The 21,361-nt window shown below is 37.4% G+C and overlaps 3 protein-coding genes across 4 annotated transcripts in view; 1 reads left to right on the forward strand and 2 right to left on the reverse strand.

Moving 5' to 3' along the window:
- Positions 1–4,811, reverse strand: part of LOC134673838 (FAST kinase domain-containing protein 4) — a 72,942-nt gene extending 68,131 nt beyond the window's left edge. For both annotated transcript variants that reach the window (XR_010099514.1, XM_063531871.1), the window contains exons 1-7: positions 4,699–4,811; positions 4,326–4,494; positions 3,796–3,983; positions 3,215–3,442; positions 2,148–2,320; positions 1,507–1,732; positions 686–836 (exon numbers count right to left, since the gene is read on the reverse strand). Coding sequence is in view for 1 of the 2 variants with exons in the window: in XM_063531871.1 (XP_063387941.1) it covers positions 686–836; positions 1,507–1,732; positions 2,148–2,320; positions 3,215–3,442; positions 3,796–3,983; positions 4,326–4,494 (1,135 nt within the window). In the remaining variant the exon portion in view is untranslated. The remainder of the gene's footprint in view (positions 1–685; positions 837–1,506; positions 1,733–2,147; positions 2,321–3,214; positions 3,443–3,795; positions 3,984–4,325; positions 4,495–4,698) is intronic.
- LOC134673969 (synaptic vesicle glycoprotein 2A-like) overlaps positions 1–21,361 on the reverse strand; it is a 396,395-nt gene that overhangs the window by 84,939 nt on the left and 290,095 nt on the right. The gene's annotated exons all lie outside the window — the stretch shown is intronic.
- Positions 1–21,361, forward strand: part of LOC134673901 (uncharacterized) — a 185,756-nt gene that overhangs the window by 84,059 nt on the left and 80,336 nt on the right. The window lies entirely within an intron of this gene.

Consider the following 21,361-nt stretch of genomic DNA (forward strand, 5'->3'; position numbering starts at 1 on the left):
GCAAATGTAGTCGCTAACGATTATAACCAAAGTATAGCAGGCGTGGGTCACTCCGCGATTTCGTCGCTTTGCTACAGGTAGCTAAGCATCCGTTCCACACCAATTTTGTTGGCTAGCCATAAGCCGCGCGTTTTGTTAGAGAGTGAGCCTTCTGTACCTAGTACTATTATTTATTCTGTGACTATAGTCTAATCTAGATGGTATTTATTCACAAAGAAAATGTCACAATAAAAATGTAAGAACGGTAACCGTGCGTATTTACCAATCAGTCACTGAATTATGTCAATCTGTTTATAGTGTATTCCGCTTTGACATCGTGAGCACGAGGGAGACAGTTGTGGGAAAACGGCTTACAATAAATTAAAATAGGATTTTAACACATGGTTCAAAACAACCTGTTGTAATAGTAGATGAACAATTTGAGGAGACCCATTAGTTTTCTTTTCATATCCTCCTCAGGCCCAGATACTAATGAAAAATCCTGAATTTGCCACTGAAGTTTGAGTTTGAGTGACTTTAGTGCGGGCAATAAGGTTGATTTTAGTATTGTTTGAAAATTGAACGAAACAAAACAAATGCGACTCTGTTCCAATTGAATATGATTTCAATGTCCTCAAACTGAATTAAGTACTATAGGATGGACCTTGGCCCTTAGGAGGATATCAGATAAATGTGTAAAACTTACCTCCGAGTGAAAGCAATTTATCGATGAATTCCGGTTGAATCGTCGACACCAGTTGGTGCGGCTGCGCCTTGTCAAGTGTGAGAAGGGCGAACACGAGATCCAGCCACGCGGACGACTTGGCCATCTCCTCTTCTTTCAGGGATTCTGCTGCCTGGAAGAGTAAAAAATCAAATCAGTCTAAATTATTTAGCAAATACTTATGATAGAAAAGATTTCAATTCTAAGAAAAAACATAACCTTCTAGTTTGTGAGCTGAAATAGATGGCACTGCACTGCTCCATGTTGTGTGGTCACTTTTGTAAAAGGTAACTTCACTTTTATAAGATGTCAACTTTTAGAAACCAGAGTTATCATTAATGTAACTAGCCATAAAACGCCATCTACATCGGCTGTCTAATTCGAAGCACCACTTCATCTAAGCATGGATTTTACTTCCACTGAACAGTTTTGGCGCTATTTGGCGGGACTAAATCCGTTGTAGCTAACATTACAACAGCGGATGGTATATCCCCCGCCCGACACGCTTGCATATGTGTTTTTATCCCCTCTGTGACAACTGATTGGAGCAGACTCACGGTAAGACTTCAAATTATAGTTAGTTACAATTTGGTGCCGTGACCAGGACACTTTGAACAACGTTTCGCTATTTGGCTGCCTAAAATCCACTGTAGCTAACTTTACAACAGCGGACGGTAAGTCCCCCGCACGACATGCTTGCATATGTGTTTGTATCCACTCTGTCATAGCTGTGAGAGTAGATTTCTTGGTGGGACTACAAAGGGTAGGTAGTTACAATTTGGTCCAGTAAATTGGATACTCACTTTGAATAATTTCTCACTATTTGGCGGTACAAAATCCACTGTAGCTAACGTCACAACAGCAGACGCTATGTCCCCCGCGCGACACGCTTGCATATGTGTTTGTATCCACTCTGTGATGGCTGTGAGGGCTGGCTCATGGCGGTATTTTAGAAGCCCGAGGGATACTATAATAGAGTTGACCACTGCTGGCTTATCCTTGTTGGCCGGTAGGCATTCGATTACGTCTCTGAAATAAAAAAGAATAATTTAAATTCTTAATGTCAAACGGGCTTTCAAATGAGTGTCTACTAAATTCGATTCGATATTTGAAAATGACTCAACAAGAAAGGTATTAACCTGTAAGTAAGACACAAGGGTAGAGTCTGTGCGGAAAGAGAAGAGTCGTGGAATGTGTGGGGCTCAATACATTCCACGACTCTTCTCTTTCCGCACAGATTCTATCTCACAATCGTTCCTTTAGATTAGGGCCTGCTTTGGTATCCAATGTGGTATGTCAACGGCTCTCGATAAATCTTCTCAGCAATTTTCAACTTAAAAATGTTACTAACCCTATAACCTCATAGGTTACGTTATATCACCTTTTAGAGTAGAAAAAAAAACAGTTGTGTTTTAAGTTGCAATTCTTATCCATAACTACTCACTTGCATATTCTATCCAGCAACAATGGATCGGGAAAGTTGAGTGTGGCCATCGAGAAAAGCAGATCAGCAGATTTCTTGAGATCTATGGTGTCGGCCTGGCGCGTTATGTTGTATGACAGCGCTCGGAGCAGGGGCGTGCTGCGGCGGCCTTTTTGATGGAGAGCTCGCATCACCTGTCAGAATAGTTCATTAATAGTAAATCTATACACCTAATCATTCAATTTATTAGGTATTTGATTTTCTTATAGTATTGTATAAGCATCAATTCTTGATTAGTATAGGTTACTCTGTCTTAAAATAAATAAATAAATATTATAGGACATTCTTACACAGATTGACTAAGTCCCACAGTAAGCTCAAGAAGGCTTGTGTTGTGGGTACTCAGACAACGATATATATAATATACAAATACTTAAATACATAGAAAACACCCATGACTCAGGAACAAATATCTGTATCATCATACAAATAAATGCCCTTACTGGTTGTCTTGTTCAACCCTTTCTAATAGAAGATAAACAATCTGTTTCTTAATAATATTAATGTCACTATAAAGAATGATCAGCAGTAGGTATCATAAGCCTATATTGGGTGGGTTGGCTATATTTTATCACGTTATAGCATAAAACCTTAATGCCCACTTGCCATCCCACTAACCCGGGGTTAAGCGGTTAAACCGTTAACCCAATTTCAAATCGTACTGGTTAACATGGTAACTCTAGGTTTAACCTGTTAACCCCGGGTTAGTGGGATGGTGCAAGTGGGCCAAAGCTAATTTTACACTCCCGCGACAAGGTGTTTATCACCCGCGCAGCATGTTTCAAAGAGCCTAGGTCACCATTTTCAAGCACTAATAGTGCATGAGTAGAGTTCACGACGGACGTGCGCCATACGCGGTGCGCTCAACAAAAAAAACTGACCAATGAAATTTCATGCAACGAGCTCGGTGCCGTCGATTGGACAGAAACGGCGCCAGACAGAGAAGCATGGCGTTCCTTGAGGCCAAGATCCACTTCGGGTCGCTGCGTCACGGCAGTAGTAGTAGTAATGAAATTTCATTAACAAACCTTAACCATCTGCGGCAGTGTGAGATTAGCAATCAATCTAGCCGCCTCATCATCCCCCGTGATGCCTAACACGGTGCTCAGATCCTCGGCCATGGTGAGAGAGCTCATTGCCTGAGTAGTGCTGGTACGTGCCAGGATCCGACACAGTTTCAGGAAGCGAGGGTCCTTCTCGAAGTCTGTGATCTTCACTTTGTTGGAGGTGGACCAGTCTGATAGGATTGATACCATCTGCAAATGATTAGGGGATTTTGATTGTTGATTGTAATCTATGTTTGTCAATAGTATCTATGTTAGGCAATCTCCTCGCAAAGCGGCCCATTCTGTGTGCACCCGAAATTGCCGCGCGAAGTAGTTCAATAGGCATTCCCTTGTATAATTTGAATGCTAGGTTTTCATAGATTAGCTTTTTTTCTATAATAACCTAAATGCAGCTTTTTGATATAATTGGAATGCATGTTTTATGCCTTAAGTGGAAAATAAAGTTTAGCAATTATTTTACTATCATTGAAACATCCTCATAACAGATTCAAAAAAGGACCTCTTAGTAATAAAAGAATTTTGTCAGTATATAGTACAAGTACCTTCAAAGCATGCCTCCTTGATACAACCGGGTTCTCCGCCACAGCCAACAATCCATTAATGTCTGTAGCCTTAACAATCAGCATGTCCATCTGCTGCGTGCGGCTCTGCTTCACTGACTTGGGGCTGGGCCGCTTCGGTTCATCTGTCTCTGGAGAATTTAGTGTGGCAAATGCCGCTGCTACTAAACCTAGGGATTGACACTATGTTGTCAGTGAAGTATACCTTACACAAATATAAATTTATTGAAAAGTAAATGGTGGAGAAACATTATCTGTATCTATGATTATAATTGACAAATGTGTTGATTCTACTGGGAATATAAGAACTTGTATTCAAACTAGTTGTAAAAAAATTTTGAATGTGATGCATTGAAATACTATTTTATCTTAATGCTAAGTCCATATTGAACTAATTCCTTAGGAACATCTCAATGATGACGAATTTATTATGAGTTTTAGAAAACCCTTAATATTAGTTAACGCTTGAAATGTCTAAATTACTTCTGAATTACCTATACTTAGATTTTTACCTGACTTGGTGTCCTTATCATGTTCTGCGCTTTGAGCATTTTTATTAGGTAAACTTCCGTCAATTTCCAGCTTGTCAGTCTTCACGACTGTGGCTCCGACACTGGAGTACTGCCTCAGGGTCGCTCGACTTCCTAACCTCCAAATCACACTCCCACTGAATTTAAGCATCTAGAACAGAATTCACACTTCAACCACTTACACAAATAGTAGCATATAACAGGTGGAACCCTCCTGTTTCACCAAACAACGTAATTTAGGCAAGAAAGATGTAAAAAAAGTGAAATAATACAGTCTTACATCACGGCTTAGATATCAATATTTTTATCCCAAGTATAACTAAATCTTAAGGGCATGATAAATATTAATGTATACCTTTTAGTTCGAATTAGTTTATCAACAGTTAGTAAACAGAGATCATAGGTTTTTAGAGCATTTGGAAAAATCTAATTTTTGAGTGTTTTTGACAGATTGACAGAAGTGTCACGACATTTCTTAAAATGTTGCAGCTAAAAAAGAATTGTAAATAAATCTGGATAAATAAAAATAATACAATAATATAGAACATTCCTTTAACTTTCCTATATAAAACTAAATAAATCAAGTTTATGTACTTGTTATGTACTTAATGCAATTTCAATTCAAATTCATATCAAATAATTTATTTCAGAATAAAATTCCATATATGTACATTCCATTTACAATAAAATAACTACAATAAAATTAAAATTAACTAAAGTATACAATATATAAATCAAGATTTTATAAATTAATAACAGTTGTGTAATAGAAATATTAGGAGTAACAAAACGCAATGATAGTGTTGTACATCTTCGATTTGTTCTATTTAATGCAATACTTTTTTACTTAATAGAAAGACCTTACCAGTAAAATAATAAAACTTAATGTGAATTAATGTTTTGTTCCTAAATCGATACAATTTTAATAAAATCATTAGACAAAAGTACAAACAAGTTGATGCGTTTTGAAATAATATCGATTTGTCATGACAGATAAAAACGTGTCGCATCACTACTTCACATTGAATTTGCAAGGTTTGCAAGCGGTTGTGGGTGGGATTTGTTGATATTTTTGTGACTTTGTATTCTAATTAATTGGAAACAATAAGACCGGTGATGATTTTCGTGAAAATGGTATGTATTCCTAAGCTATTATTGACTAGAAATGTTAATTTGATCATTCACACTGACCCATACTACGACGATTCGTATCAGTCAACCTTGGCGTACGATTTTAATAATTTTCAACCGCTTCTTAGCCGTTTTTTAGCTCTTATTGTGATTTTACATACTTTTCAACCGTATTTCTTTGAATATGTAAAACTTTGGGTTATAATGTGCGTAGTTTTGTTATGAGTATTATCTCAAAGTAAAACTACCTGCCAATGTTGATAAACGACCAAGTACCGCATTTATGCAGATCTTTATCTCTTCTCGTGCTTGCTCTATATTCTATAATATCTATAACGTTGAATCATTAAGAACTAAACATTATTGCTATCCTTTTGCTTACATGTTTGAATGTACTTATACATACAAATCTGCAAAGAATAAATAAGAAATAGGTTTATTTACATGCCTTAATTAGAACCTTATTTTTCTATGTATAAGTGGTAATATCGTCCTAGGTCTGTTGAGCTATGTGATATTGGTAAAAATTGTATTTTGATAGCTGGTATGTCCAGTCTAGTAAATGCAGTTATTGAAAATCATGGTGCCATCTTGTTTGGCTGTCCATATCTGACTATTTGCTATAAAGTATTGTAGGTAGTGGCAAGAATGATAAATCAATATGTTTAAATTATGATCTTTACAGTTTTTCAACACTTTCAGTGCCAAGCTCCCATTTCCTATACAAAATGTACCCACCTGGTGGGCTCTTGGCAGCAAATGTGTTAAGCACTATTTATAACCTTACAAAATGTGTGTGGTGGTATAAAACTGGGTTGAAACCTCCGACATTCCACATAAAGCAAAAAAAGTGTAAAAAAAAGAATGTTGAATGATTCAGTCAAAATCCTTTCAAACACAGAGGAAAGGTTGAAATTGGGGAGGATTACCCCTCCTGTCCCAATTTACCCCAATTGGCAGTACACCCTTTGAAACACCCTTCTCATTCACACCTGCACAGTGCATTTCAAGCTTGCACATCTAATCAGGTCACAATTGTAATCTAATTAAGCCCATGGCAGTGTCATACTTCCTGGTGCAACACACTGTGTTTCATTGTTCTCTATTTAAAAAAATCTGTGTTACATGATAGAAGTATTGTGCATTCGGATTATTTTGGCGAATAGAGAACCAAAGTAAGTGACCTCAGTGGAATCATACCATTGAGAGATTATATTGTGAATGAAGTCTTCATAGTTGCTAGTAAGTGATGGTGGAAATGGCTGTATCCAAGAAACTAGAATATTCAGTCGCTGGTTTATCAAAGTATGTATTAATTACTGTTACAAGTGAAAAGAAGATTTATAATCTGTAATTAACTGAAAAAAACCGGGCAAGTGCGAGTCGGACTCGCGCACGAAGGGTTCCGTACCATAATGCAAAAAAAAAACAAAAAAAAATGCAAAAAAAAAACGGTCACACATCCAAGTACTGACCTCGCCCGACGTTGCTTAACTTTGGACAAAAATCACGTTTGTTGTATGGGAGCCCCATTTAAATCTTTATTTTATTCTGTTTTTAGTATTTGTTGTTATAGCGGCAACAGAAATTCATTATCTGTGAAAATTTCAACTGTCTAGCTATCACGGTTCGTGAGATACAGCCTGGTGACAGACAGACGGACGGACGGACAGCGAAGTCTTAGTAATAGGGTCCCGTTTTACCCTTTTGGGTACGGAACCCTAAAAAACAGAGGGCAAACCTGAAGCTAATTTGTTTTACTTTTGCTTCACGTTATGTTGTGCTCATTTGCTGAAATGTAGATGTGACAGTGTCAGTCTTTCAGTGACCACAGCTGGTGCAACTCAGCTGAAACGTCGAAATGGAAGGTAAAAACAATGGAATTATATCGCGGTATACCCGTTTGTGTAGTTAAATATGTGTACAAAACGCGAGCGAGTTATATGTACATGTGAATCAGATTTTATAGGAAATTCGGCATTTGTACGAATACAGGTAGCATATCCGATCAAATATCCAATATTTTTTCATCAAAAAAAAATCATAAGTACTGATGCGTTTATTACTCATTTTTGTCACTTTACTACCCACTATATAAATAAAGGAAAGACACACGAATGTGAGGGCAAATCTCGAAAAGAAATCAGCAAATTAATTTACATCATAAGAGCGTTAGTTATTCGGTTATGAGCAATAATGCTTCGTGGCATCTCCTATGGATGGACGGCTTTCCAATGCATGTATTTGCTGACCACCACACTCCCGCGGGGAGGGCTGGAATATGGTAAAGACCAAATCCCACGCATATGTTAGGACAGAATAAGTAATAGTACTACCGTACAGAAAGGTCACTTCCTACAAAACCGAAGTTTGACAGTGATTCAGGGTCAAATCATGATATCCCTTTCCAATTTATGGCACTATCCCTTTCTACTATTTAGGGTTGTCAAAATTCAAGTAATTAACTTATCTGTGGTCGTGCACGCAAAGGGACGTCGTGTCAATTGCCTAATAATTGCTCCTCGGAGCAATGCTGAGCCGAACGGAGCCGAGTTTGCCCAAAGTCAGGAGCCTCCCCACTGACGTTAGTCACGATTTTATCACATGATAAATACGTGATAAACATCCGTTTCTATTAAGCAGTGTCAGAAAGCTTAAAGGGACAATTAATATCAGTCGCTCGCACAAAAATAGTCGCTGGCTGAAGTAGTTTTTCATTTCGGCCGGATGACGGTAAAATTAGACAAATTATTGTTTTTGACTGCGTGGTTAATTTAGGAGTGTTGACAAGGAAGCGACACATTTATACGGATGAGGTAGATTTTCGACCATCCTCATACCTATTTGATTACATGAATTGGTAATTGGGTAAACGCAGTAATAACTTAAAGCATTGGGTATGGGTCAGTATTAATTTAAAGCAATATTTACGAGCATTTAGAAAACAAGTAGCTTGTTAATGCGATTTTAGGGTGGTAGAATACTACTTAGGCACAATACGTCGGATCACCGAGGCCTCCAGAACTCTGAGCAGCATTAAGGGTCTGCTAACCTAAAGTTGCGAAAACCCTCAGACCTTTAACTTAGCTTTAGCGCAGGGCATTTATCTGGGGCCTCGCTCTTGCACAGAACACAGAAGACAACAGCCTTAACACATTCATTGCCGATGGATTACGATTAAATAGTTTTGCGGCGTCGCGTCTTGGCGTCGTCGTGAATTCGGGTCTTCGGCAATGAATGGGTTAAAAAAGATCTGCCGCTCGGAGCCTCGTATTAATGGCTAAGGCCGCCGCTGAAGACGTATATCTTCGGATAATAGCAGCTACATTCTTCAACACGGATAACTGACAACAAACTTAGTGCATTGCAAACCTTACATAAGGTCGACCGATATTCAGTTAAGAGAGTTACTGTTAGGGTGGTATTCCACCTGTGCAATTTCATTGTCCAATGAGTATTTGCATCTCACATTTTGCTTAGCGAGAGAGTGAGACACAATGCACATTGGACCAAGATTGGACAGTTGGAATACCAACCTTAGTAATAAATATATGTACTTGCAGGCGGGGGCCGATGGCGTCGGTGCGGCTCGCTGAGTGCGCGCCGCTCCCTGCCCCCTCCCAGGCACTGCGAGACTCCACAGGTAAGTCCATATTGACCAGGAACGAGAACATACGTATGCAAACGCTTTTGCAACTTACCTAAACTTGCTGAGTGCACAACTGCGTGACTTCTGTAGTCCCTAATCTAGACTTCTCGTACATCGACCGGGATATGATCAGTGATTACGTTTTGTATTGTTTTCGAGCTCCCGATATTTCGACGCAGTTACAAGCATCTTGTTCAGGGGTAACTGATGATAGCGGGTATCAAATTTGTGGGGACCGCGCTCGGTCTACCCTCATTCGTGCACGTCGGCTGCGTTCGCTTTCAACGTTACCACCGGACGCGTTCACACTCGATGGTCTAGTCGCGTTCACACTAGTTGCAGGCTTAGCACATGATTGGCGCGACAGTATCTCGCGGCGAGATGGACTACCCATCTTTTTCTATGTTAATAAAAGAGGGACGGGTAGTCTACCTCGCCGCGAGATACTGTCGCGCCAATCATGTGCTAGCCCGGCTGGTCAAAAAACTCTAAAACAATACAAAAGGTAATCATGGTTCATATTCATATCCCGGTCGATATAAGTCTAGTGAAACTAACCGTGAATCATTCAAAACTGTCTCTAATCTAATTCAAATGTCAATTTGTTCTAGACTGTTCTATAACGGAGGTGTCGCTCGTGCTTCACGACTTGTCGTGGAGATCATCAGATGGCCCGCAGAGCGACTGGCATGGCAAGGTAAGTCTTATATTTTCAGCATCTAGCAGTTTTTAAATAATATTTATTAATTCATTGTAGGTAATTAAGGATTGTTAAAAAACAAGCAGTTGCATAATATACATGACTAAAGATTTTTGCGCTATGACTCATCAAAAATATGACATTGAACCTGAAACGCAGCTAGAGACATATTTAGCTTCTGTCATAGAAAAGGCTGAGTAATGATAGTGAAATTAATTAATGATTCGTTCAATTTCGTTATTTACCTTTCTTTGCAAAACATGAAAAACAACAGCAAAAGCTTTAACGTAAATACCACCAGAAGCTTTGATATTGAATATTCGGGCTATTTATTCATCGTAGAGTGAAAAACGTGACATAGGTCGGGGTCGCAAGGAACCCCAAGAAGGAAATATCGATCGTCTCGTTCCGCAAAGTAACAGTCAACAGCCAAAATATGCGATTGAAATGTTTAATAAGAGGACATAGTCAAGTGACGTATATAATCTTTAGATCTCGTGACTTTTCGCATCTGTCTGTTTGTTTTAAATACTTTTCGATTGGCGTTTGTCTGGCTAAAGCCCCAAACATGTGCATGCCCCAGACACAGACACCACACCAGAACAGTACACCTGCTATAATATCTTGCATAACGAAGCGTGCAAAAATATCTAACAATCATATGTTAAGCTATAAGTTATTCCATAACATCATATTGTTTTGAAGCAATATCTCCGCCGTCTCCGGAGTCCGATTCTCAAAGCAAATATTTTTCTCTTTACCTATTTTTTTCTATACAAATATTCTTCGTAGGATACTCATTAACGGAATAACGCATTTAATTTGAATCTGTTACGTAGATATTTATGTTCCTGTCATGCCAAATAAACAAGGAAAGATGTATTGATTCTTACAACTGATTTTATAAGTGCTACCCACTGTATGCATATAAGAATAAACTTATGCTACAGGGGAAACCATAATCCGATTCTATTGGCCGTTATAAAATGCAAAGGGTGTATATTAAACAAACTCGTCCCTAGTGGCGTGAATATAGTTGTCATACATAAATAAGAATACATTTACCTTTTTAACATTATTTTCCATTTGAGGGAGATTTATGAACACGTTGAATTTTCAAATTTTCGTGAGAGGAGCGTGAAAAATTTTGTTTTTGGGACAGAGCTAGGTTGACTTTTACGAGTGATAGGAAATGTTTGTATTCGCTTTATGAAAATAAATAACTGATTTAATTTTTATGCAAGTATACTCGATCAAGGATTTATAATAGGTATAAATAGGGTTACGGTTGTTTCCTACAGAGTAGCTAGTTTGAAAGGTTGTAGTCTGCATCTTTAGGTATTTAAATAAAAGTAAAAAACAATTTGTACATTTTCGGGTAGTTATAACATTTATTGATATAGATCAGCGGTCGGCAACCTTTTAGTAGCCAAGGGCCACATAGCAGTTAACGAAGTGGACGCGGGCCGCACTTTATTAATATTTATGACTTTATCAGACATTGTCGTTATTGTATATTGACAAATATTACATACAAAATAGCCAGGGAGGCTCGCGGGCCGCTGGTTGCCGACCGCTGATATAGATAACCAACCAAATACAAAACCACCTGGATCTGTTACTGAACGACCTGACTTTAACCTACATTATTTGATCATGTAATCAAATGTAATGTTTTCATCTACCCTCAACTGGCTTAAGAAGCCATTTGAAGGTATATTTTGTTTACTCTTTTTTAAATACCTAAATATACAGGCTATAGCTTCTAACGGGTTGTTTATCTAAATTTAACTTGGCTTAGTCTAAGATTTAATAGCGTTAACTAATCCGGACTAGGTAATATTACTTAAAACTAAACCCAAAGTAATATTCCATGATATTCCACAATGCTAATTCATGTCGACCTAACACAAACATTTCATTACCAATTCCCCTCCCGTAAAAGCTAAATAACTCCATAAAAATAAATAACCCCCAACCCTCCACGTGTCACAACCGGTCAATTATACCACATACGAATCAATAATCGCCGTCCTTGTCTTACATATTTAGTAATCCTAATGTGAGAAGGGGAGATATTTCGATCGGTGCATGTAAAACTATCAGTTACCTACAATTCAAACTATCGATTGTGGTAAGGTAAGTTACTGCAAAGCTCCTTCGGGATATTCCAGTAATATTTATATTTTTCTCTTTTTACGGTTTTCTAAATGACAATACTGTTAATTGTGTCGCTTAACTTCAAATTCGGGTAAATCCATTCGACCCTTTCAGCAAATATCTACTCTATTACCTTTCCTTAATACTAAAATCGCGTAATCTGACAGATGGATTTACCCGAGTTTGAAGTTAAGCGACTCAATTAGATTCCACAAAAAATAAATTAGGCAGACGTAAAGTATCCTAGCCCCAAAACGGTACGTGTTTCAAGCCGAGGTCATGGTATCTAACCCCGGTTTGTACTATTGGGTTTTACAGAACTTAAATAATAATAATCATAATCATCATTTATTAATAATATAAACTTACATGTCAAATAGGTACTACAATATGTAGGAGGGTATTACATAATATTATTCTTATTCTATGACATAGGTTTACTTATAAATAGCTCTTTGTGGTCATAGAACGTCTGCTCGAGGAGCCAGTGTTTCAGTTTAGTTTTGAACATTGACGCACTTTTTGCAGTAACAATTTCACGCGGAAGGCAATTGTACACTTTTCGACCCATATACTATACCTATACTATGTACGAAATAAGTAAAACCTATAGTGCCTGCAATTCTTGAGATTGGGTTGCCGAATAGAACCCTGCTTAAGCGAGCCGCGGTATAGAAGATGATACATTACGACGCGCGAGATTCTTAGTTGCTATTTGCTATCAGTAAATCCTCCCTTGTATTCATTTTCCATTAACCTTCGAAACTATGGTGCTAAGTCACTTCAATACTCCCCTCATTCGATAGAGATGTCCGAATAGTTTTCCATTTGTCGAGCTTTGAAACGAGGGAGGCAATTCTAATGGTGTCGAGGGTTACTTAAGGTGTCGACATTTTCGTGTCGATAATAAAATGTTGATGTTGTCGAATCTCATTTATAATAATGGAATATTTGATAAAATGTTATAGAAGTAAAATGGGAAACGATATACTGGTTTTTCGCCTGACATAATATTATTACCCTGTTATAGATAGATACTTGGTACTCGTACGATAGCAGAGCAATCATTGTTTTTCATTGATTTAATAGCTCCCCAATTATTTTATGTACTTATACTTAATGGATTTCGCAAACTCAGTGTAACCTAGCTCTTATACCAGCGGTCGGCAACCTTTTAGCAGCCAAGGGCCACATAGTAGTTAACGAAGTTGCCGCGGGCCGCACTTTGGTAATATTTGTGACTTTAGCAGACATTGTCGTTTGTCAATATTACATACAAAATAGCCAGGGAGGCACGCGGGCCGCATGCGGCCCGCGGGCCGCTTGTTGCCGATCGCTGTCTTATACTAATCAGCTGAACTTAAGCCAAGATAGGTAATTTTTCGTGTTTCTATATAAATATTTGTTTAATAAAAATAGAAACTATTCAACAATATTTGTTGTATGACGGTTTGTTTCATATTAAATAAATAAATAAAATTAAAAAAGTTACGATTATCACAAGGCAATCACGCATGACACACGATGCTTCCTCATAACAGTCATAACGAGAAATCACATACTATTGACTGTCACTGGGTCTTGAGTTGGCATTTGAATTACGAGTTCTGACATTAATACCCAGCCATAAGTCAGGGGAGCAAATCTAATCTTCTCGCAATAATAGCCATCTCCCCCTGAGCTCACCATGCTGACTACAAATCACCGAGACATTACACTGTCTCGTTCTAGTACCGTGTAAAAGATAAGGATGCTGTTTTGATTCTTGGGTTGGGAGAAGGATGTTTCGTATTCCATTGACTTCCTTAATTATGATGTTGCATTATAGATATTTGGTGTTCCTTGGAAAAGATAAATCTATACTTATTGTTACATCGCTAAATGAGAGCGTACCGACTACAGGACATTTAGTAAGGGTGCCTATAAGGTGCAAAAAAAAAACTTGTTACTGATTTGTGTTGTAGTTCCAACGCCCACACTTTTAACTGATGTACATCGGTGGTGTACCGTATGCCTTAAGGTCCACCGATGTACAGTTTCGGAGATTATTGCCATTTGTTCATTTAAATTTTATAGAATTTCATGAAAATAACACATAAAAGAATTTTTTTAAAGTCAAAACAAATACCTGAATAAATTTTGTGCGAAGCTTGAAGGCGATAAATTGGATAGAAAGAAAATATTACTACAATTTTATAATGAATATTAAATTAAGTTAGAATGACTGGTTCAAATAGTTGGCTACATATTTGGTTTTATACAGTTGATATATACATATACAGTCGACTCTCGTTAATTCGAAACTCAGGGGACTTCCAAATATTACGAATTATCGAGAGTTTGAAATATCAAATAGTTCGAAATTTTTGAGAGAAAAAATATGAAAGTTTGAATTATTGAGTAATAATCAATTAAGATTTATTAACTGCAATTTTTTTTACAATATCTAAAGGTTAGAGGTACCTTCATATTTACATGCACATATGTACAAAATGTGAATTATTAGTCTTTGGGAAGAAGTCTCTAATATTAGTTTGCATCAAAGCACATTACTGAGACTGATCAAAAACTTTTTTTTTATCAGAAACACCTAGTGCCCGAAATGATTTTACAATAACAAATGCTCGTGCAACGATGAACTTGAACTTGTCTCAAAATGTAGGGTACTTATTCTTACACTTACCTCTGCAATCTAATAACTTTGAATTGTCGAGTGTTTGACGCATATGAGTTCGAATTAACGCGTCGTTTTATTACGTAGCGATTATTTTTTAGTTCGAATTACCAAGTGCTTAAAAATGTATTGAATTATTTCGAAATATAAAGAGATTTTCTAGGGAACTCGGGATAACTTCGAATTATAGAGAGATTCGAATTATCGCGGGTTTGAATTAACGAGAATCGACTGTAACTATGGGTTTAACAGGCCATGAAGTATGAAAAATAACTATAAAATTGCAAGCAACTTTATACTTACGTATAATATACAACGGCATTACGGCACGCGAAATCCTAATCTACTAATTTAATCAACTATGCTAAAACTTCAGAATCCTACCAAGTTACTGTTTGCCGTGAATTAAACTTATGTACTTTGATAACTTTGACTGCTATATACACCGTGTTGTTTTTGATTTCCGTTAATTTCAAGGGTGCATTCCTGAGCTTAAATCAAGTAACTTTCTCAAAGACACCGATATTCTAATTAACTACATTTCGGAGATAATCAATAATTTATTTTTTTCCTCTAAGGCCTAGTGTGTACACTTACCTTAGGGCCGGTTTACATATTGATTAGTGTTTAGAATGAGTTCATACATTTGCTACTAAACTTAATTACAATCTCGGTCGATCGATGTACGAAATGACATTGATATGTCACAGATTTCAATTGTTTGGTTGAGTTAAATGTAATGCCCATGATACAACAACGCTATATGCTACATTTAATTACTTTTTAAACTTTTTTTTTTCTAAAAAAAGCAAAAACAATTTTTTTTGAGATATAGCTATGCCATTTAGTTCTCTTAAACGTACTTAAGGGGTATGGACCCCGAAGTTAACGGAATTCAATAAAAACACGGTGTATATAGGTATAATTGCACTAAATAACTGGGTCTAATTTGGTAGAGATCATTAAAGCGGCCGTTAATAAGAATGTTTTCATATCTTACACTAAAGTTTTAGTTTGTAATGAAATTAAAAGAAAACGTTTTATTCAAGAAATAATTTTCCATGTTTTTTGTTTGTTGATCGACTTTTGTACTAAATAAACTGATTCTTCTGACAAAATGGGCTAATGGTATTGCCGTATTAGTATTTAGGACATAAAAGCAATTACAAAACATTAATACACGTAGGTAGCGCTAACTATAGTTGTCAAAGCTAGTGTAAAATGTAGTACATAAATTACGATTCCGATAGAAACCTAAAACCCCTAGACGTTTGGGCTGCTCCAAACGCCAAGACATGCTGAAAACTGCACAGAAACTTTCCATTTTCTATTTTATCGCAAAGGAATAAGGCATAAAGTTCTGTAACGTCTAAGATATGTATAGCCTTTACGTGAAAGCGGGGGTGGAACCAGCCAGGCGTTAAACAGATAGAACGTGGAACGAGAAAAATTCAATTTCCTCACGCTCGCATGCATTGCATGGCGTTTTGTTCATTAGATAACTTAATGGTGTATTGACGTGACTTTGAAATTCTTGAGCAATAATTGTAATTAAAAGATGTACTTAGTTATCAAGTTTTTGGATAGTATCATTCAAAGAGTCATGCAGAATCTCCCATGTGCTAAAGCACAAGTTTTCTTGTTATTTCTCAACACTTTCTTGTACCACGACTACGGCAAACGAGTGTTGTAGGTACCTACGTACGAGTACAAACCCCTCACAACCAACAAAGTGCAATACTGAGCATAACAATCAGTTGCATACTCCTAAACCTTTGATCCTACCGTGTTCAGTCATATTAATAACTCCTTACCTACTAATAGTCTGCAGCAGTAGACCTGTACACATTTTATGAAACTACAGGATACTCTTTCACATAAAAACATCCAATTCCCTGTTAATATTTTACAGCATTTGCTCAAAAACCACTTAGCTAATTGCGTAATAAAGTGCAGGAAATAGTCGTACTTATTTTGTAACAACATATATTTTCCCTACCGTAAAAGCTAACAGTCATAAGTATAGCTATTCGCTAAAGAATTTTCTACTTTATCTAATGACTGAAAATAAAATATGGTGCGACGTGGCCTCACGCAGCAACTTAAGTTTCTTTTAGCAAGTTTTTAAACCGTCTAGCACAAAAAACTGCCACTTGGCAACTTCACCCCCATTTTAGCAAGTTAAAAGTCAAAGCTGGCAACACTGTAGGGAAGAGCGGGTCGATACGGCACGTGGCTGGATACACGTGCATGTGCATTTAGCGGTAATGCGGCTTCCATTATCGCAGCGGGACTATGTATGTTCACGGTTTTGCTAGGGGGTCGCGGGATTTTAAAGTGATTTGTACTATGCATGGATTGCATGGGTGAGACTCGTGAGAGTGACTGGAACCAATGAGAATTATCGTAAAAAAACTAGTCTTGAAATATGTCAATCTTAAAAAAAACATAAAGCACTTTACACACACAAACACACACAGACTTTTGTTTGGTTCGAAAAATGTTTGTACCATTTATAATCTCTGGATTCCCCTTAATTTAACGGAACTAAAAAGAAGATAAACAGATTCATTTACAACGATGCTTACAGTATCTTCAACGTTTTACCATATTTTGGTAGGTGAATATGAATATGTACAGTCAACGGTAAAAATATGGGTGTACAAATCATTTCAAAAATATGTCCCATAACTCTTATGTCAGTGAATTAAGAACTATGGGACATATTTTTGAGTAAGTTGTCTACACCCATATTTTTACCGTTGACTGTACATTATTCTAAACAAATTTTACTATAAATAAATAAAATGATATTTATTAAGATATAAACCCATTACATTTCATTAAGTACAATATTACAATAATAAACCAAACTAAAATTAAAGCTATAAACTAAAGCTAAAAAAAATTAGGTACTAATTATATAGGTCCCATCCAATTAGCAACCATGAAATCTCGATTGCTTTTGTATATATTATGTTATAAGAATGAATATGTTACACCACTTACACCGCATATTTAGCGTGGTCATGCGTGTTCTACATATATGCAATTAAATAAATCTGTTCACGTTCGACACAAATCCACCGTCTTCACACTCACAACAATTTAGATATTGATCACCAATTCATCATTATGAAGACAATCCTCTGTTAACTAGTTTTGTATGCAGTGCCCGCCGTTTCCTCTTAACAATCGTGCTATGAATTTATTACGTTTTTGGTATGAAGTTCGGCGACTATAAGTCACACTTGGGAAGGCTGGTAAATATAAAAAAAATATTGTACAATGATAAATTAACTAGTGGTCTCGACAACTCCATGAAATTTCATATAATTGTGGATCATGCTCACAGAATAACACGAGAGTCAATTGAGAATGCGACTGGTGGATGTTGCATGGAGGAGAACAGCAGGAAAGACATAAGAAAGCATTATATTGACTGAGATAAGACGATTCGTCGATAATGATTGGTACGAATGCAAATTATAGAATTGATGAGACCGATAAGAGCAAGACACATTACACTTATTTTGGCAACGATGATCGATCCAATTCGGCAGCTTTCTCGAGACGCACGCAAAAATTCGCCGTGGGTATGCGATGGCTTTTAGTATCGGCACTTTAGGTTGCTAAGGGGAGGTACTCCCCAGGAGTAAGTGGCGAAGCGTTCAGAAAATTAGATTCTACTGCCTTAATAAATATTGGAGCTATAATAAAAGGCAAGGCAAGAAAAATATAAATACAGGAAAACCCTTTTAAGATTTTGAAAGGACACTCCAAAAACGCGTCTCAAATGGAAAAGCGTGTTCACCGTGACAACAGTCTCTACTATTTTCTTTTTATAAGGATTAAGCCATCAACTCATCCGCCATCATATTTTCTTCAGCAGCGGTAGTAATTGAAGGGATGTTTACAAAAACAACATAACTGCTTAGAGCGGTTGACACTTTTTTAAGAACATTGTTACTCGTTTCAGGTGTCAACCAGTGTAGTCAGTTATGTTGTTTTTGTAAACATCCCTTAATTGCTCCGTGTAGTACCTAGCTATAATAATTACTATCCCCCCCCCCCTGGCTTCGCACGGGTTAACAAATTATACACCTAAACCCTTTTCAAGAATCACTCTGGATAGGTGGAAACCGCATGAACATCCGTTCAGTAGTTTTTGAGTTTATCGCGAACAAACACAAACAGACAGACGCGGCGGGGGACTTTGTTTTATAAGGTGTAGTGATTTATGAGATTACTACTCCACGTCGGCCTATAAATTAACTCAAACCGTCCCACGTCCTATTAGCCAGTGATTTTTCAAGTGTTCGCAGGTGATTTGTGAACAAATCTAGGCTAACCTGTCAGCAGATCGCCTTGGACCCTGAATGCACAATCTCCCGCCCACGTCCAGTGCTAGGTTTAATTTAAAGGTACCTTATTTAAGCACATAATTTATAATAGCCTGAGCTTGGATGTAACGGAACAGGTCTGCGTTTGACCCTTAACCTGTCAACTCGCTGGAAATGCAAGCGTTAATAGGATACGTTGTCCACTTATTGTCACGCAGGCCGTATGCTTTATTGCAACTGCCAAAATAACAATACTTCTAATAAATATGGTGGTAGGATAATTACTTAACGTTGCGGAATCTTATCACAGAATCTTTCCCGGCTTTTCCTTCTCGTGACTTAAAATCGTATCGGTTTTCAACAAATTAGGGTGGGGACCCCGCAACCCCTGACTTCAAATATTTCAACCTGTCCTCAGTAATCTTTGCCCCGTGAGGCTAATGCTTATATTGGCGAAGCTAACAGAGTAAGCTTAATGAAAGCGCCCGAACACGACTCGAAACAACGCCCTCCATAGCTTATACCCCCATTCAAGTTCACTGCGACTCCGCTCCAGCCCTGGCTTTTCCTCGACCACATCAAAACTGGGAAACTCATCTTTAAAACTGAGTATATAAGAGCCGAAATAGTGTGATTAATTTCAGCGCTTGCGTCGTTGTGGAAGTGCGCGTAAATTGTTTCGCTAATCAAATGCTACCATTGCAAATTGCACCGTATGTTGGACGAAATAGGTTGAATATTGTCTGAACGCGCCGCGCAAATACGCAGCCTCCCCCTAGGGTTGGCGGTCGATCCTTCCAGTCGTCGAGCCGGCGTGGACGGGGCGCGAGCCTGACGCGGTCTCCATTTAAAAAAAAAACAACCTATAAATCCACCTCTTCCTTCTTCGCTGAAGGAAAAAGGCTGGAGTTCCTTTAGTTAATTTTGCGTTTTTAACACAAGTTGTTAATTTCGACAAAGTGATTGAATTTTGGTGTGTGATAAGTTTTCGTGAATTGTGTGCGTTTTCCGCAAGTGCCAAGCTTAGTTTCGTGCTTAGTTAGTAAAATCCTGTTTTAACCGAGAGGGATATTGAGATTATTGAGGTACAGTGTGGAGTTGGCATTTTGTGTTGGGTATCGTCGTTTGTGCGCTTGTAGCTAGGAGGCCGCTTTTGTCCCTTGTGAGGAAAACAAGCTTCTCCACAGCTATTTGTTGAAGAAAATTCCGATAAAACGCAAGTAAATGCACTTAGACTGGTAACAATTAAAACAAACAAGGGTATCAAAAAATCCGTGTACAAAAATGTCCAAGGCCAATTTAAGATTTATTTTTATTTTTCATGGATATTTTCAACACGGAAAACCTGATAGCAATTCGGCACAAACAAAGAGCTTTCAATTAGATTTACACAGCATATGTTTACAGATCAAAGCGTCAAAAACTATAGCTTTACTAGATTCCCATATTACAAACACCAAAAGAACAGCAAATATCATTATCATGCGAATTAGTCGTCAATCTTTCACTTTCAGCACGCAAAGGAAGACACCAATAGGACGGCAGTCGGCACCCATTTATAATAGTGACGTAATGCTGTCATCTACGATAACAAATGACTGCCGAGTGACGTCACTTACACAATGCACAGGCTACTAGTCTAAATACGAAAGCCTTTCTTTAAATTTTCTAGTTGTACAATTAAAACTACATATTGTGTAGGTAATAGTAAAATTAAATGGTTAAAACAAAGATGTCTAACTCAGTTTTAGTGGGAATGACACATGGTTTGCGAATTTGATAAATGATTCAAGCAATTCCACGAATTGATAGTTGTAGCAAATATGAGTAATTGTGCTTACTGAATTGTGACTGAAGACTGAAAAAGATCTGATACTTTCAGCTTAGGAGGTAGAAACGTCACTGTGTTAACGAGTACGATCTGATAGAGGAGGATTTTGATGGCCTGGATAACGATGCTTTTCCACCCATAAGGAGAGGTGATAACATTTTACTGCAATTATTACGATATTTTCAGCTTCATACTGACTAGCTTCATACTCACTTCGCCGGTATAACAACAGTAAAAATTACAATAGACTACAATAAAGTCATAACAAACAATAAATACGCGCTTATAAAACAATACTATATATACAATATTTCATTATGTTAAGTTTTACAATACAATACAATATTTCATTATGTTAAGTTTTAGTGTAAGTAAATAAGTCTGTTTGTTTAGTTCCGATCACAATGCTATCCTGAAACTATTGTCGTACCTCCTAGTGGGAATTGTCTTAGGATGTAGGCTATACCTAAATTCTGTAATTTTGCCTGTATATATTATTGGCCTGCCTGGCCTCTTCCCCAATAAAGAAA

This window comes from Cydia fagiglandana, chromosome 2 (genome assembly GCF_963556715.1).
Source record: "Cydia fagiglandana chromosome 2, ilCydFagi1.1, whole genome shotgun sequence".
Taxonomy (NCBI): Eukaryota; Metazoa; Arthropoda; class Insecta; order Lepidoptera; family Tortricidae; genus Cydia; species Cydia fagiglandana.